Below are 17,815 nucleotides of genomic sequence, written 5' to 3' on the forward strand. Positions count from 1 at the left end.
TGTGGCCAATTTCTTCATGGAAAACTTCGAAGAGAAAGCTTTGTCGTCGGCACCTTGCAAACCGAAGATCTGGTGGCGATTTATGGATGATACGTTCGTCGTATGGACGGAAGGTGAAGACAATCTTGGTCACTTTCTGGATCACCTTAATCGCCAGCACCCTTCCATTTGTTTCACCTTGGAAATGGAATCTGACGGCAAGATACCTTTTTTGGATGTTCTCGTCACCAAGAAAGAGGATGGATCTCTAGGACACAGCGTGTATCGTAAGCCCACACACACCAATAGATATCTCCACGCAGATTCTCACCATCACCCTGCCCAGAAACATGGTATCCTTAGAACTCTGACTACCAGGGCCAGGAGGATTTGTGAAGCGTCAGATCTACAAGAGGAAATTAACACCTTGAGAACCACCTTTGAGAGCAACGGTTACAGCAGAGCTTTGATCTCAAGGGTTCTGAAATCGGCACATAATCGGACGTCTGTTAAGAAAAAAGATGTAAAAGGAACTGCTTACCTACCTTACATACATAACACGACGGATCGTATTGCTAAAATCTTACGCAGGTACCATGTACGAACTGTTTTTGGAACATCAGTTAAGATTAGACAACTCCTGCGACCAACTAAGGATAGTTTGCCTAAATTACAACAACCTGGTATCTACAGAGTTCCCTGTACTTGTGGCAAGGTTTATATTGGGCAGACTTCGAGAACGGTGTGTACTCGCATCAAAGAACATACTAGATGTATCAGACTCAACCAACCTGATAAATCAGCTGTTGCTGACCATGCCCTAACACCTGGCCATGATGTCTTGTTCCAAGAAGTGGATGTTCTTGCCCGTATAAAGCAATATCGCCCAAGAATTATCAGGGAGGCGGTTGAAATACGTAAACATCCAGATAATTTCAACCGCGATACAGGTTACAACCTCAGTGAATCATGGCTACCTATAATCAGAACCATTAGAGAGTAATGCTCTGCTGCCACTATTCATTGTCTCTTGGGCTAAAATGGCGTCCCCTTTACATCTTTGGGCACCATTTGTAGCTTCCTTGTTGCTTTCTCCTAGCAACCATCAATACGTCGTTTCTCTTCTCTTTGGTCTCCTGATGAAGAAAGGCAAGGTTCCTTTTGAAACGTTGAGTGTGTTTTATAATTATTTACACGGCATAAGCCCAAAAATAGAACTCATGAATAATTAAGGTCTTGTTTATTATATTTTACTGTCTAGTGAGCCATGGGTTATTTTTCTTAAAATCATCATGAAACCCGCTCATTTGACTTAATTTAGGTGTTAGATTGCATTACATATAAATCAGTTCGACTGAATGTTTCATGTTATTTGCAAGCAACATTGGAAATTACATTTCCAAAACGAGTAAATTTTAAGAATAAGATATGTTTTTGCTTTAACCTAATAAAATTTGTAAAAAATATGGTCATAGAATTAATTATGTCATACTTCTTTATTAAAGCGTAATGTTAAAATACGCTATGTTGCTAGATTTTCGAGCTATTTATTACATGTTAAAAAAAATATGTTGGTGTGTTGTCTGACGTGCGACAGAAGTCGCGGTCGCGCGTCACCTAGCGGCACGCGTGTCATAGGGTCGCCATCCCTGGTATAGGCACTGTTATAGCCCGGATTTTTAAGCAGTAATACGCTAGAAAGCAAACCTACTCTAGCCTGCCCAGCGGTCATGTTATGAGTTTTGCAAAAATATTAGGGATACGGTCCATTAGATCCCCTAGAATTTATGTTACTCGCGCTACATTATGGAAGAGCAGGCTGGACGACTCTTCCTAATAACCAAATAAGTTTGCATTTTAACCTGTTACTGCCTAGTATCCCGGAGTCTATTGGTGGTACAGGTATGAAGTTAAAACACAATGCTTTTATGTAAGGTAATACCAAATACAGTATAGACAATACACGACACTTCCGGATTTAACCTTGTTAAAATGGGAGACAATTCGCAAGTGGCGCTCCTAGCGCCGTGACCTGGAAATTCGCGCTAAATTCAAATATCAATGGAAATTCATATTCGGAAATGGATAAATAAATTACGTCAAGAAAAAGCGTGTTATTAAGATATTAACTTCAAAGTTGCTAAAGCAATTCTGGATAAATGAAAGCAGAATTATTTAACATGTTATTATTTAAAGACTGAAATGAAACATATAATCAAGATGTGAAATGCACTACTGTTTTGCTTTAGCATTTCTGCCTGAACGTTTCCAGTTAAATTTGTCAATTCCCTCATTTAAACAACATTGCATCATCACATTAAAACACTTGCCAATAAACAGATCGGCACATTCCTGTCTTTTTCTCTTGGAAAGACTATTCCTTTTGCAAGGGTCGATAGCATTTGATGTTTAATTTTTTGGGAGATTCTATGTTGCTAATGCAATCTGAGGAGAGGGATAAAACAAAGAAAAGCATGAAAAATGCTATCTATAGTTATGTTTTGAAAAATATTTACGTACAATTAGAATAATAATTTAACATACTCTTCGCTGTATAGTCGGGGATTTTTAAAGTTGCTGACCTGAAAATTATCCGAACAGATCGTATAATTCCTATTCAAGAGTAACGTCCTTCTTTCTTTTATACCTTATCGAAGTCACTTCTTTGACATTTCGAAATTCACAGTTCACATCTACAACAACACATCAGTATTGAAGGTTAACTGCTGCACTATACAATAAAATAAGCTTATTATATTTTAATCCAGTTAAAATATGGGTCATCCAGTATCCAGTAATCGGTAGATAGTGGGTTCGAGCCCCACTGTCGGCAGCCCTGAAGATGGTTTTCCGTGGTTTCCCATTTTCACACCAGGCAAATGCCGGGGCTGCACCTTAATTAAGGTCACGGCCACTTCTTTCCACTTCCTAGGCCTTTCTTATCCCATCGTCGCCATAAGACATATCTGTGTCGGTGCGACGTAAAGCAAGTAGCAAAAATATGGGTCGCGCAGGTCAGAGGTTTAGAAAGTACTATGAAAATCTCTTTGTCACTAGAAGAAAATATACGCAAACACAATATTTACTTACATTTTCTTGTCACGAGGGAAACGGGGGAAAGACCGCGAATTCTTCTGAACTTCATAATTATTGCAGCCAAACACAGCACATAACTTTCCGTTCAAGTGGAGAGGAGATATAAAGGAATGGCACACGCTACTATTTACTTATGTTAACTTACTGCAAACGCATAAATAACACCAAAAATTCACAAACAAATACACGTGCTCTTATGACAGAAACAGTATCTCCAGGTCACTCGGCTAGACAGAGCTCTAATCGCTGTCCCTCGATATCTCGCAAACTGTCGTGTATTATCTCTGCATTAGTTTAGAATACGCACCGCAGTACAGTGCTCGCTTCTCTATGCTGTGAGTCACTTCACTCACAAGATAATGACTCCTGGACGAAGGTCAGAGAAGTAGAATGAATCAAAACAAGCACACGAACTGGTTATATAACTTAATGTTAACAAACACACACCAGTGTCATATTAGTTGTCTGATGGTCAGTCGTGCGCCTACCGCCTGCGATATACAGCTAAAAGGGAAACAATGATTTTTGTCCTCCTGGACAATAATTGCACCTTTACAACTGAACCATGTTGTAGCAAATACACTTCCTAAGCATCCCTGTGTACGTTTACAGGATAACTTTCCTTTGCAGCCTGTATATCTATTGGTAAGGAAACAAGGTATACCATCGTAGTAGGATTCCCAAAGCGCCCTGATGGCAATCCTGGCGAATTACCCTTTTAGTCTGATCTTCCAGGCACCCAACCGATATTATTTTAAGTCTTGTATGGACACTCTGTGTAACGAGTGTTTCTTCTTTTCTTCTTTGCTACCTTGTGTGGAGGGAGTTAGAAGTCTGACGATGTCCTATAATAAAAAAGAGAGCAATATTAATATATTTATGGGAGGAATATTTAATACACTGCACTTTGAAATACGAACAAGCACATTATCTTAACATTAATAATAACTAAATAACAAAAAGCAAAACCGAGCGACTTGGCCGTGCGGTTAGGGTCACGCAGCTGTGAGCTTAAATTCGCGAGATAGTAGGTTCGAATCCCACCGTCGGCAGCCCTGAAGGAGTTTTCCGTGGTTTCCCATTTTCACACCAGACAAATGCTAGTTCTGTACCTTAATTAAAACCACGGCCGCTACCTTCCCAATCCTAGCCCTTTTCCATCATCCCGTCGCCGAAAACGTCCGATGCGTTAGTGTGCAGTTAACAAGTAGCAACAAACAAACACGTATCATAACAACCAATTAGGGCCATGGTCTGCCGAGACGACTGCTGCCCAGCCAAATGGCCTGGAGGTACTGGAGTGTCACGTGGTCAGCGACATGACATTCTCAGACGTATTGCTTGGCTTTCTCGACTGGCTCCATTGCCTGTCTTATCAGCCACCTCCTGAGATATCTTAAGTTCGAATAGCTTTCACTCACTTCGATCGACCTGCTTCATTTTTAGCTTTGGCAGTATGAACGCGACTGAAGTAAAATTCACGCTACTTATACCATAGCTTATACAGCCAGTCCCTGTGAAGGTTTCGCTTTGCAGTTGGTTGTTCATGCATGAATAGAAAGATAGAGTGATGGATGCTTAGAGGGATATAATAGATATTTAATTCCATATCTTGGCTTGATGAAGAAAGCAACGGGAAACTACTTCACTCCTCATTTCCTGTTCTGCATCTTCAATGATGCTTACTGCAGTCCAAAGATGGGCACGATTCGGTTCAATGAGCAGCGTTCCATCTCAGGCAGGTAAAGGATCACTGTATGCGCTCTGACGGAAGGTGCAGCCTAGCAGCTGCTTGCACGGCTCTCTGTTACAACTAGTGAAAGGGCGTGTATCTAAACAGATTTAAACTTTTAACAGTTTTATTGTGTCTTATGCCTTGGTTCTATTCAGTGCATTAATTAAAAATAAATTATTTTGTGTAAATTAAGTTATTTTGTGTATACATATGCCATGTGCTAATTAAGTATGTTTCATTATATTTACATTATTAGGTTATGCTCCTCTTCGATAATTTGTCTCTCATTCATGGGTCGGTAGATTGAGAGTGGGTCTCGGCCCTCAAGTGGCCACGGCTGGTTCGTGGTCCAACAGCTCTGCACTCTGACCGGCCAGCCGAGCAGAGGAGGGTTGGCCACGGCTCTACCGTGGCTCTACGCCTCTGCATTCGGGAGACGGGACAGGAATGGACCTCACGGCTGGCCCCAACCATCGGCTGTCCTGAGAATGGTTTTCCGTGGCTTTCCATTCTCCTGCATCAAGGCGAATGCGAATGCTCCCCTTCAGGGGAGGAATAAAAACATTTTATAGTAGTAACAGTAGTAGTCTCATTCATGGCCATCCATCAATACTTACATCATAGTCTGCACGGTCACTAGGTAACATCGCGTCACACATCTAATGCCTGTTGCTCACGGTAAAATTTTCTGTCAAATTGATTGTACACTAATTTAATTTTATAAAATTTCTGTTGCTCACGGTCAAATTCAAGTTTTATAAAACATTTGATAAAACTTTTCATAAAATAGGACATGTTCTATTCCGTAAAATTAATTTTACGAAACGAACCAATCAACGAAGCTGACATCACGATGATGTTGGCGGTACGTCGTGAGAAGATTGTAGCTCGATTGTAAACAAACACTTCTTTCTAAAATGGCAGGATCCGGGTGGACTAAGGAAGCTGTTAGTGTTTTACTGACGAATACCAGAAATATCCTTGTTTGTACGAAGTTAAAACACCACTTAACCACAACAGAAATGCAAGAAGAGAGGCAGAAAACACAATCGCCGAATCCCTATATGAATGCTGGTCTTCTAACCTCAACTAATTTTCGACCAAGGACAGCAATCCTCTACCTTCTTCTCTTGTTTTGATCCAATCCTGAGTCCAGCATTTCCTGGCATTTCTTTTCTTCCTTTTTACCGCTGTACAACATATAAGTGCAGCTAAAGCAGCAAGTTTTGCTTTGTTTGTTGGAGCCATACTCTCAAACACACTGTTAAGTTGAACAGCTGATTCTTGGTTTAAAAGTATATCGATAGATGGCAGCACATGCAAACCTTAGTTCAGAAGTGAGTTCATCCTGATGCTTCGACGGATTAAAAAAAAAAAAAAATTACCGTGAGCAACACAACTTCTTTTTACCAAAATTTTATAAAATTAATTGTACAACAAATTTTACGAAACATTTTTACCGTGAGCAATAGGCATTAGTATTGATGGATGGTCATTACTGAGAGGTCTTGTAGAAAGCTCTTTTATCAAAAAGGCCTCATCTTATCCTACTCTAGAGAACTGATTTTTTCATTTGTGCATCTTACCTCTGCATTCTCGAGGAGCGCTGGTTTCAAAATCTCCGAAGACTCTCCTCATTATTTTTGTTGCCGGCCGGGTGGCTCTACATCTTTAACTCAGCTCCCCGCCGGACTCTCAAGCATATAGGCCTGACACCGAGTTGGAAGTCGGCCGTTCCCACACCATGCGCACCTGTGTCATCCCCGATGTTAATCCTGCCATATCCGAAGAAGAGATTTGCTACGCCCTCCGCACCGCTGGCTACCCAGTCCACGATGCCCACCGGATGTTGGATGCCTCAACTTCATCACCATCATCGCAGGTTCTTCTTTATCTACCTACGTTGGACGACTGGAAGCGCCTCCTTGACACGGGAGTGTCTATTCACGACCGATACTACCTAGTGGAGCCTACCAGCCAGCCTATATTAGCCCAGCTTACAGCAGATCCCACCACATTGCCTGTCGTCAACGCGCCTCACCACAAGCCTCTGCTACAACAAACATCGCCCTCCTTTCCCCCTCATCACACACCACCTACTACTACCACCGCGACCACTACGATGTCAGCCACTACTCGCCACCATATTCCTGTTACTACCGTTACGTCATGCCATCCTTCCCCTATAATGGTATCCTCCCTCTCTTCTATCCTGACTTCTGCACAACCTCGTCCCCAGCAAATTCCCGACAACATCCTAGCCTCCCCCGCCGTGTCACCACCAGACGACACCGCAACAGCCGCCGCAACATCCTCGCAACGGTCGCAACCACCACCTCTGGACACTATGTCAAGCTGTGTCATCCGCGGCGTAGAACCTACCATCTCAGAACGGGAAATTCTCCAAGAACTCCAGGAAGCAGGCATCCCCGCTCGTCGGGCGTTCAGGATTTACAACGCGTCCGGGCCTACTTTTATGGTCCGAATTCACCTTCCCACCGCCAATGATGTGGAACAACTTATCAACACTGGTGCCTACATCTTTCAACGTCGCTTCAAAGTGGAGCCCTCACGTTCCCCACCCCAACCTTTTCGCCATACTTCCAACACTCCCTTTCGTCGCCCCCGGCCAGCCAGTCCTCCATTTCAACCTTGTCAACCCGTCCGTCCACCCCTACCTCCACCTAACTTCTTCTATCAACCTCCTCTGCAACTTGAACTCCTCAGACTCTTCACCACCTCATTATGCAATATAACCGCAACATTACACCTTCTAACTCTTCAATTCCATCCTAGCCCTCCCATCTAAAACTTGTCAATCATTGCACTCTCCTCAAAATATTTAATCCTTGCACACATCTCCGATCATTCACTACTATCAGCACACACCTCCTAATTCCATACATCAAATTACCCACCTCCCTCTTTCCTCACATCTTCTCAACCCCGTCATCTCTCCTGGCCAGAGAGAGGGCGACACCCTCTAGGTGGCCCGCCCCACCCCTTCAGGGTGGGGAATGAAAGCATTGAAGCAAGCAAGCAAGTTTCATTTGTGGTAATTTCTTAGGCCCTGAGTCAGTTTCCCCCTTTCGATGCACCGAATCCTACACTTTGTCGACTTGAAATCCCATACAGTTGTCTCTCGGAAACGATTCGTTAGATGAAAATAAATGAATCGCTAATTTCGTGTCGCAAAACTAGAGATGACCCCCAGATATAAGACATATATATGTCAAAAGTGAAGCTAACAAAGAATGGAGTTCATTGACCCATTTAATGAGACAGTTTTCCCAATTAATGTTTTCCTCAAATTACAACACAGTGACGTAACTAGTGCATTTCCCACAGGAGGACGCAGTGTTAGTAACAGGGGCATTCTGAACACAAGTTGGCTGAACTGGAATCGGTTCCTAATCATTTTCGAGGACACACTCGAGTTGGTGCTCTGAAGCCGGTTCGGATTTGACAACATCAAACCATTTGAATTCGTCCGCGAAGCGATCTGACTGGATAACTTCAGCAGCTGATAAAATGACAACGGTATGATATATTTAAAAAACTAGCGAATGTACCCGTGCTTCGCTACGGTATTCTACATTGTATTCGAATATCGAAGTAAATAGTGTACATGCAGTAAATAAGATAGTTTTAAAATTGCATGTCTCTTAGCGTTATCCGAGAAAGAGCATGGGGAGGTCCCCGTACGTTTCCAATGTAAAGTGTTTGTTACGGATTTGTGATATAACGGCAGGCTCACTTGCCTACTGGCATTCACAATCAGGTTGGGAAGTTTACATTATAATTGCAGGCCCCATTGCCTACTATGCGGACAGAATCGATTTGGGGAGTTTTCGTTAAAATGGCAGCCCCCTTTCCTACCTCCAGACAGATTACAGTTTTTATTATAATGGCAGGCAATTACCCTACTATCACTCGAAATTGAGTTGTGCAGTTATCATTATAATGACAGGCCCCTTTTCCTACTGCCAGCCAGCGTACTGCCAGTCACACCAAGTTGGTGAGTTTCCATCAAAATAGCAGGCCACTATGCCTAATGCCAGTCACATTTTAGATGAGTACATTTCTTTATAATGGCGGGCACCCTTGCCTACTGCCAAACACAATCGGGTAGGGGAGTTTTAAACAAAACTGCATGCTCACTTACCTTCTGCAAGTCAAATCGAGAAGGGAACTATTCATTACAATTGTAGGCCTTCCTTACTAATGACAGTTACACAGGAGTTGGAGAAGGAACCCTTTCCTACTGCCAGTCAAAGTCGGTGTGGGGAGTACTGATTACAATAGCAGACCGACCCTTTCTCGATCGCTAAATCGACATCAGTGAATATATATAGATCGACATACGAAAGTATATGCGTGTTTACAATATTGAAGACCTTCATTTACAGATTAACTGCTACTAAACGTACGTCATATCGACAAAGGATTATACCATAAGACACGCCGGATTTAGTGGCCTAAATGGCTGGTCCAATGATATGTCATCTATTCTTGGGTCATATTTAGAAACGTGGAACAGGGTAAAGGTTTTGTAAGATCATCTCACATTACATTACTTTTCGGATAATAATGTGACAGCTACATACGTAGCATTTGGCTCACAAATGGCTACTGAGTGGGCCAATTTTCGTGAAGAGTTTGATGATTCTGTATTTCATATAAGTAATTGAAAGTATGAATAATGCATGTGAAAATTCCAAATTGACTTAACATCGATTAATAGAGAAAAATCAAACGTAAAAGGGATACAGATACGGCATAAAGTCATAAGACCAAGGTTGTAGATCATTCCAAATTGAACGGAGATTGTGCAATCCGTTACGTGATAGGAATTTCCGAAGGTCTGCACCATCATTAAAATTGCCTGCATATTTCGATATTCTTCGGGGATAAAAAATGAAAAATTTAATGATATAGGATTTTTCATTCGTTACAGGCTAAAACGTATAATTTTGTCAAATTTCAATTATCTTCTTATTCTTCTGGCAGATTATGCCACAATGTGGATTTTGGGCGAGGCGGGTAAAAATTAGGACTTTCAGGAAACTAAACCAAAAATTATGCAGATGGTCAATATTACCCCTTAAACGGAAAGCTGTACGAAAATTTCGCCAAAATAGTCAGTGTAGAGGTACACAGTCGTTACGATTTGATTTATATAGATAAGGAATCTGCTCCATGTAAAACACCTTTTGGGCTATGTCCGCTGGACTTAACCTGCAAAAGTGACCATTCATGATATCTCCCTTATTAATCCTCCTGACGAAAAAATGCACATGAAAAAAAAAGGTTTAGAGGTGGAATTCCATCAGGTTTGGTCGATTTCCAGTCAGGTTGGTCTTGTTCTGTATATATTGTGGAAGAGTAAAATCACCATTTCGGTTCCTTATAAACCGCCAGTCCATTCCGGAACATGAAATGTTATTTACGTTTAAAACCTACCTTTGGACAGGTGGATGCTAAATATAAATTTTGTTTCGAATGTCTTCAGTAGTTTTCAAGTTGTAAGGAATACGCTTTACACGCACCCGCTCGTGAGTTAAGTCCGATGGGACTTGTACAGAAAAACGGTCCTTTAATGATATCTCCCTTATTGATCCTCGTATCGAAATGATGCACATGAGAAAAAAAAGGTTTAGACATTAATTTCTACCAAGGTAGGTAGACTTCCATAAACTTTTGTTGTGTATATTTTTTGGAAGTGCAAAATCACTGTTTCGGTTTCGTATAAACCCCCAGTTAGTTCAGGGATTTAGAAACAATATTTGCCCTGAAACCTATCAAGGACAGGTGTATTCTAAATACGAATCTTGGTGGAAATGCATCCAGTAGTTTCTAGCATTCACGTACATACGGCGTAATTAAGGAAGAAAATAATACAGTTAAGAATGTTGAAACTAATAGAAAATGGATTATAAATGAGGACAGTCGGATAACGACAAATAAATAAATGCCGTGAGTTATGGATATAATAAAGCGCTAACAGAGGAGAAATTTAGGTTCAGTGATTCTTAGGTAAACAAATATGAAGATGACTAATGGTGTTATTACTTAATCTATTCGAGGGCGGTTATAACCTCCAACGATATTCCGCCAATATCCCGCAGATGAGCCGATTGATGCCTCTCTTGCCATCTACCCAAGGAACAACCACGAATTTAAAAGCATGATGAGGAAAATGGCAATACGTTACTTCCCTACTGGCATGCAGTCAGAGACGTTGCCATGGTAACCTGTAGGTTCGTTGTCGGTCTGTCGGTCACTAAATGCAGAGCATGATACCAGCAGAAAATTGTAAATTTCTCCGTCATGTGAAGAGTAAGGTAAATTATGAACATAACGAAAGTTGTTTATAATGAAGAGACGTTTCACGTACGGTAAACGAAGTTTACAGAAAATCAATAGTATAAGAGAAAATAGAGGAAAACCACTGTGGTTTTCCTATAAACACCCCGTCTATTCAAAGATTTTAAAATTATATGCATATCGGAACCTTTCCTGGGATGAGTATACTCTAAATATGAAGTTTGGCTGAGATCTATCCAGCCGTTTCGACGTGATGGTGGGAAAACCACTCTGGTTTTCCTATAAACCCCCCGTCTATTCAAGGATTTTAAAATGATATGCATATCTAAACCTTCCCCGGGATTAGTATACTCTAAATACAATGTTTGGTTGAGATCCATCCAGCCGTTTCGACGTGATGGTGGAAAAACCATTCTGATTTTCCTATAAACTCCCCATATATTCAAATATTTTAAAATGATATGCATATGGAAAACTTCCCCGCGATGAGTATCCTCTAAATATGAAGTTTGGTTGAGATATATCCAGCCGTTTCGACGTGATGGTGGGAAAACCACTCTGGTTTTCCTATAAACCCCCCGTCTATTCAAGGATTTTAAAATGATATGCATATCTAAACCTTCCCCGGGATTAGTATACTCTAAATACAATGTTTGGTTGAGATCCATCCAGCCGTTTCGACGTGATGGTGGAAAAACCATTCTGATTTTCCTATAAACCCCCCATATATTCAAATATTTTAAAATGATATGCATATGGAAAACTTCCCCGCGATGAGTATCCTCTAAATATGAAGTTTGGTTGAGATCTATCCAGCCGTTTCGACGTGATGGTGGAAAAACCATTCTGGTTTTCCTATAAACCCCCTGTCTATTCAAGGATTTTAAAATGATATGCATATCAAAACCTTCTCCGGGATGAGTATACCCTAAATATGAAGTTTGGTTGAGATCTATCCAGCCGTTTCGACGTGATGGTGGAACAGACAAACAGACAGACAAACAGAAAAATTTTATTTATATAGATTTTTACACTCGTTCTTCACCCCCTTTCCATCCCCGCCCAAAGGAGTCCTATGAGTGCCTTACACAACAGTATATTTTTTTCCCAGATATTAAGTCTTATTTGTACCTATTTTGGTTGACAGCTATGCCCAAACGTACATGCATAATCTCACTGCTCTAGAATCCTGGAGCTGACGTTGCCATGGTTACGGCAGTTCATTTCTTTATCCGATTCCTAGAGCAGGGGTAGTGTGGTGCCAATATCTCCGTAACGGTTGGTTTTAGGGCCTTAAAACATGGTTTTCGGGCCCGTAGGGCTTACCGAGTTTTGTTCTTTGCGTCAAGAGGATTAAATTGAGCTTTGTCTCGTCCTTATACGACAAATTCGATATTTTGCCTATAATAGTATAAGAGAAAATGGAGGAAATCCGTTTTTCCTATAAAACCCCCGTCTTTTCAAAGATTTTAAAATGATATGCATATCGAAACCTTCCCCGGGGTCAGTATACTCTAAATATGAAGTTTGGTTGAGATCTATCCAGCCGTTTCGACGTGATGGTGGAACAGACAAACAGACAGACAAACAAACAGAAACAATTTTATTTATATAGATGACGGATAAGCATGAGCACGTTGAAAAGTGCAGACTTCCACTTCGAGATTCATATCTCCTAAACGGTTTATGATATTAAGAAACGGTTTGCGCCATCAGACGCCTCATTTATTGCTCTAAATGTTTGTTGCTAAACCATATCCTCGTATGTCCCATATTAAGGGGGTAAATTGAGTTCAAATTTTAAATAGGGTGAAATTTGGGTGCATTATTAACATTTTACATTACATTTTGCCTACTTATGTATAAGCTAGAATCATGAAATTTGGTACACATATGTCCCTTAATCGTGCCAATGTGCGCACCTAACGTGATGATCCTATCATTCTTATAAGTGTGTCAAACAATGAAATATACTTGTAAAAATCACCAAATTTACGAACAATCCAGAAATACGGCCAAATTTAACGTATAAGGGAGAGAGATACGACAAAATGTCACAGGACCAAAGTTGTAGATCACTCCGAATTGAAGCGACATTGTGCCATCCGTTTTGTGATACGACTTACCGTTTAGCCAAAAAATAGCTCAAAAGGAATGTCTGCACAGTCATTAAAATTGCCTCCATATTTCGATATCTTTAGGGGTAAAAAGTGAAAAATTTGAACATCTTGGAATTTTCCCGTCGGTTAGGGACCAAAAGCTATAATTTCACCAAATTTCAATTGTCTACCTCGTCTGGCAGGTTGTGCCGCCATCTTGATTTGGGGGGATAGGGGATAAAAATGAGGAAATTCCCGAAAATTTTTAAGCCCACGAAACCTATAGGTTATCGTTTTGGATATACTATACGACTGTGTTCTTATGCTGAGCCCAAAATTTGAGCCCCCCCAGCGTGCCCCCTTCAGGGAATTTTGAGAATTTCCGATTTTTCTAGGGATCCTGGGGTCATCAGTTTCCCCCTACCAAGTTTCAAATTTCTGAGATTTCTGGAAGTGCCTCATTAATTCACGTCTTTTTTCATTTTTAAATATTTATATATACATCGCTCCAGCCCGACTTGCTTTTATATATATAGATTTCACCAAATTTCAATTGTCTACCTCGTCTGGCAGGTTGTGCCGCCATCTTGATTTGGGGGGATAGGGGATAAAAATGAGGAAATTCCCGAAAATTTTTAAGCCCACGAAACCTATAGGTTATCGTTTTGGATATACTATACGACTGTGTTCTTATGCTGAGCCCAAAATTTGAGCCCCCCCAGCGTGCCCCCTTCAGGGAATTTTGAGAATTTCCGATTTTTCTAGGGATCCTGGGGTCATCAGTTTCCCCCGTACCAAGTTTCAAATTTCTGAGATTTCTGGAAGTGCCTCATTAATTCACGTCTTTTTTCATTTTTAAATATTTATATATACATCGCTCCAGCCCGACTTGCTTTTATATATATAGATAAATCACAGCCTGCTTCAATTCATTCGACCGGGTCAGGAATGGAATGAATGAAGCCTCCATCTAGCGGCGAGGATGTGAATTGTGCCAGCTGCCGAAGCCTATCGTGCACCTCTGGGGCAATGATTAATGGCTGGCAGATAATTATATGATATTGAAGAGTGTTGCTGGAAGGAAAGATCACGGGAAAACTCGGAGTACCCGGAGAGAAACCTGTCTCACCTCCTCCACATTGTGTAGCACAAATTTCACATGGGGTGACCGGGATTTGAACCACGGAACCCAGCGGTGAGAGGCCGGCGCGCTGCCACCTGAGCCACGAAGGCTCACACGAGATATTTAATTTAGTCCAATTATTTTTCAGTATGACCAAACTATAACGCTCATATAACCAGTTAATGTTGTTTCCGACCATTATGTATAGTGGAACGTAAAACTATTATTATTATTATTATTATTATTATTATTATTATTATTATTATTATTATGTCCGACTCGTTGGGTGAATGGTCAGCGTACTGGCCTTCGGTTCAGAGGGTCCCGGGTTCGATTCCCGGCCAGGTTGGGGACTTTAACATTCATTGGTTAATTCCAGTGGCTCTGGGGCTGGGTATTTGTGTTGTCCCCAACATCCTTGCAACTCACACACCACACATAACACTATCCTCCACCACAATAACACGCAGTTACCTACACATGGTAGATGCCGCCCACCCTCGTCGGAGGGTCTGCCTTACAAGGGCTGCACTCGGCTAGAAATAGCCAAACGAAATTATTATTATTATTATTATTATTATTATTATTATTATTATTATTATTATTATTATTATTATTATTGGCAAACAGATTACAGATCACCCTGTGGGTGAGTGCTGTAGAACACATCCGTGGCATCCCCTCCCTATCTGTTAAATAATTAACCTGTATGCTGCTTGAATTCTCGAATAGCATCACTGAATGTCATACAGCTATAAGGAAACCGCAAAAACGGATGACAGTGTTATAATGAATCGTACTGGGCATGATGAAGATTGAGTAGTTTGCCTTTGCTTTCTTCGCTGATCCAAAAAGTCCTATTGGAGCACAACATACGCTATGAGTAATCCCTCTCACAGAATCAAAACAAATGTTCTGAATGTTAGTATTCAGCACCACCCATACCTCAATAGTTACCATGCTGTCTTCTTCTTCTTCTTCTTCTTCTTCTTCTTCTTCTTCTTCTTACCATCCAGAGTTGGCTTTCTCTCAGACTCAGCGAGGGATCCCACCTCTACCGCCTCAAGGGCAGTGTCCTGGAGCTTCAGACTCTGGGTCGTGAGATACAACTGTGGAGGATGACCAGTACCTCGCCCAGGCGGCCTCCCCTGCTATGCTGAACAGGGGCCTTGGTGGGGGATGGGAGGATTGGAAGGGATGGACGAGGAAGAGGGAAGGAAGCGGCCGTCGCCTTAAGTTAGGTACCATTGTGGCATTTGCCTGGAGGAGAAGTGGAAAACCACTTCCAGAATGGCTGAGGTGGGAGTCGAACCCACCTTTACTCAGTTGACCTCCCGAGGCTGAGTGGACCCCGTTCCAGCCCTCGTACCACTTTTCAAATTTCGTGGCAGAGCCGGCATCGAACCCGGGCCTCCGGGGGGTGGCAGCTAATCACACTAACCACTACACCACAGAGGCGGATTACCATGCTGTCACAGCCATAAATGAGATTGAGAGTCCAGTGGAAGCTACATTTCATTCTGGTCTGTGTCAAGAGATGTTATATTATTATTATTATTATTATTATTATTATTATTATTATTATTATTATTATTATTATTATTATTTCTTAATCTGCTTACCCTGCAGGGTTGGTTTTCCCCTCGGACTCAGCGAGGGATCCCACCTCTACCGCATCACGGGCATTGTCCTGGAGTGTAAGACATTGAGTCGGGAGATACAACTGGGGAGAATGACCAGTACCTCGCCCAGGCGGCCTCACCTGCTATGCTCTAATAGGGGCCTTGGTGGCGGATGGGAAGATTGGAAGGGATAGATAAGGAGGAGGGAAAGAAGCGACCGTGGTCTTAAGTTAGGTACCATTGTGGCATTTGCCTGGAGGGGAAGTGGGAAAGCACGGAAAACCACTTTCAGGATGGCTGTGGTAGGAATCGAACCCACTTATACTCAGTTGACATCCCGAGGCTGAGTGGATCCCGTTCCAGTCGTTGTACCACTTTTCAAATTTCGTGGCAGAGCCAGGAATCGAACCCGGGCCTCCGGGTGTGGCAGTTAATCAAACTAACCATTACACCACAGAGGCGGATTATTATTATTATTATTATTATTATTATTATTATTATTATTATTATTATTATTATTTGATTTGGCCGTCTGTGGGCCACGTTATTTCAACCGTTTGCATTCTTGAGCTTTAATTCTTTCCCAGTATTCCCGCATTCCCTTTCTGTGAGCCTTCTTTCTTTCATCCGTTCCGTCCACTTCTTGCCTGTTTTCAACTTCGGCTTTTCTTGGAATCGCTAGTATGTTTGAACTTTGTTCTAGAGAGGAACACGTTCCGAATGTCTTCACGTGTGATTCCTGTTTCTTGAAGATCTTTATCAACTTTAGTGATCCAGAGATCCTTGGTTTTCTTGCTTTTCTTGGTTTTCTTGTTTACAAAGTAGGAAAAAATTCGATGGGTCTATCTCTGCGAGCTCATGCGTGTTATGTATCCGTTCCCGTATGGTGTCCGTTATCCTTTCCACATGCAGGTACAGTTCACTGTTATGCCGTCTACTGTACTCACCATTTTCTATGATTGGTCGTAGGATCTTTCTCAGGACTTTTCTTTCTTTGGCTTCTAATTTTTCAATTAGACTCTTCCTGTTCAATGCAAGGCATTCTGCTGCATAAAGGGCCTCTAGACGAATGACGGAGTAATAATGCCTAAGCTTGGCGTTGTAGATACCTCTGGTTAGCTCGGTATGCCACTTCTATCTTGTTGATCCGTTACATGAATACTACTTTCTCAGAGTTCTTAGGTATTATCCACTCGCCTAAGCACTTAAACTGCCGGGCTGAGTGGCTCAGACGGTTGAGGCGCTGGCCTTCTGACTCCAACTTGGCAGGCTCGATCCTGGTCAGTCCGGTGGTATTTGAAGGTGCTTAAATACGTCAGCCTCGTGTCGGTAGATTTACTGGCATGTAAAAGAATTCCCGGGGACAAAATTCCGGCACCTTGACGTCTCCGAAAACATTCAAAAGTAGTCAGTGGAACGTTAAAGCAATAATATTATTACGTACCTAAACTTTTCTACTCTTATCATTTTTCCTGTTCTACATTTAACTCTCTAGGAGCTGGCTTGATATTGGTTATAAAGTCCGTTTGTTTTCAAAGAAGATCTGCAGGCCAACCTTTGCTGCTTGTGGTGATTGATTGATTGATTGATTGATTGATTGATTGATTGATTGATTAATTGATTGATTGATTTGTTTTGCAGCGGTATGTAGGGAATCAGAAGATATCGCAAGATCGTCTGCAAACGTAAGGCAGTCTATTATCAGGCCAGTTCTCTTGTATCCTGTTCGAAGTCCAGTCTCGAAATTCTTCCTTGTACATCTCTTTACGCCATTCGCGAGTGATTTTCTCCAATACGCAGTTGAAGAGTAGAGGCGATTATTATTATTATTATT

General features: G+C 41.6%; 1 protein-coding gene across 1 annotated transcript in view; it reads right to left on the bottom strand.

Annotated features, from left to right (window-relative positions):
• Positions 1-1,217: 1,217 nt before the first annotated feature.
• Positions 1,218-17,815, bottom strand: part of flip (flippy) — a 118,816-nt gene continuing 102,218 nt past the window's right edge. Inside the window, exon 7 of the mRNA XM_067150685.2 lies at positions 1,218-3,920. Within this exon, the coding sequence (XP_067006786.1) occupies positions 3,825-3,920 (96 nt within the window). The 3' untranslated portion in view covers positions 1,218-3,824. The remainder of the gene's footprint in view (positions 3,921-17,815) is intronic.

This window comes from Anabrus simplex, chromosome 7 (genome assembly GCF_040414725.1).
Source record: "Anabrus simplex isolate iqAnaSimp1 chromosome 7, ASM4041472v1, whole genome shotgun sequence".
Classification (NCBI taxonomy): domain Eukaryota; kingdom Metazoa; phylum Arthropoda; class Insecta; order Orthoptera; family Tettigoniidae; genus Anabrus; species Anabrus simplex.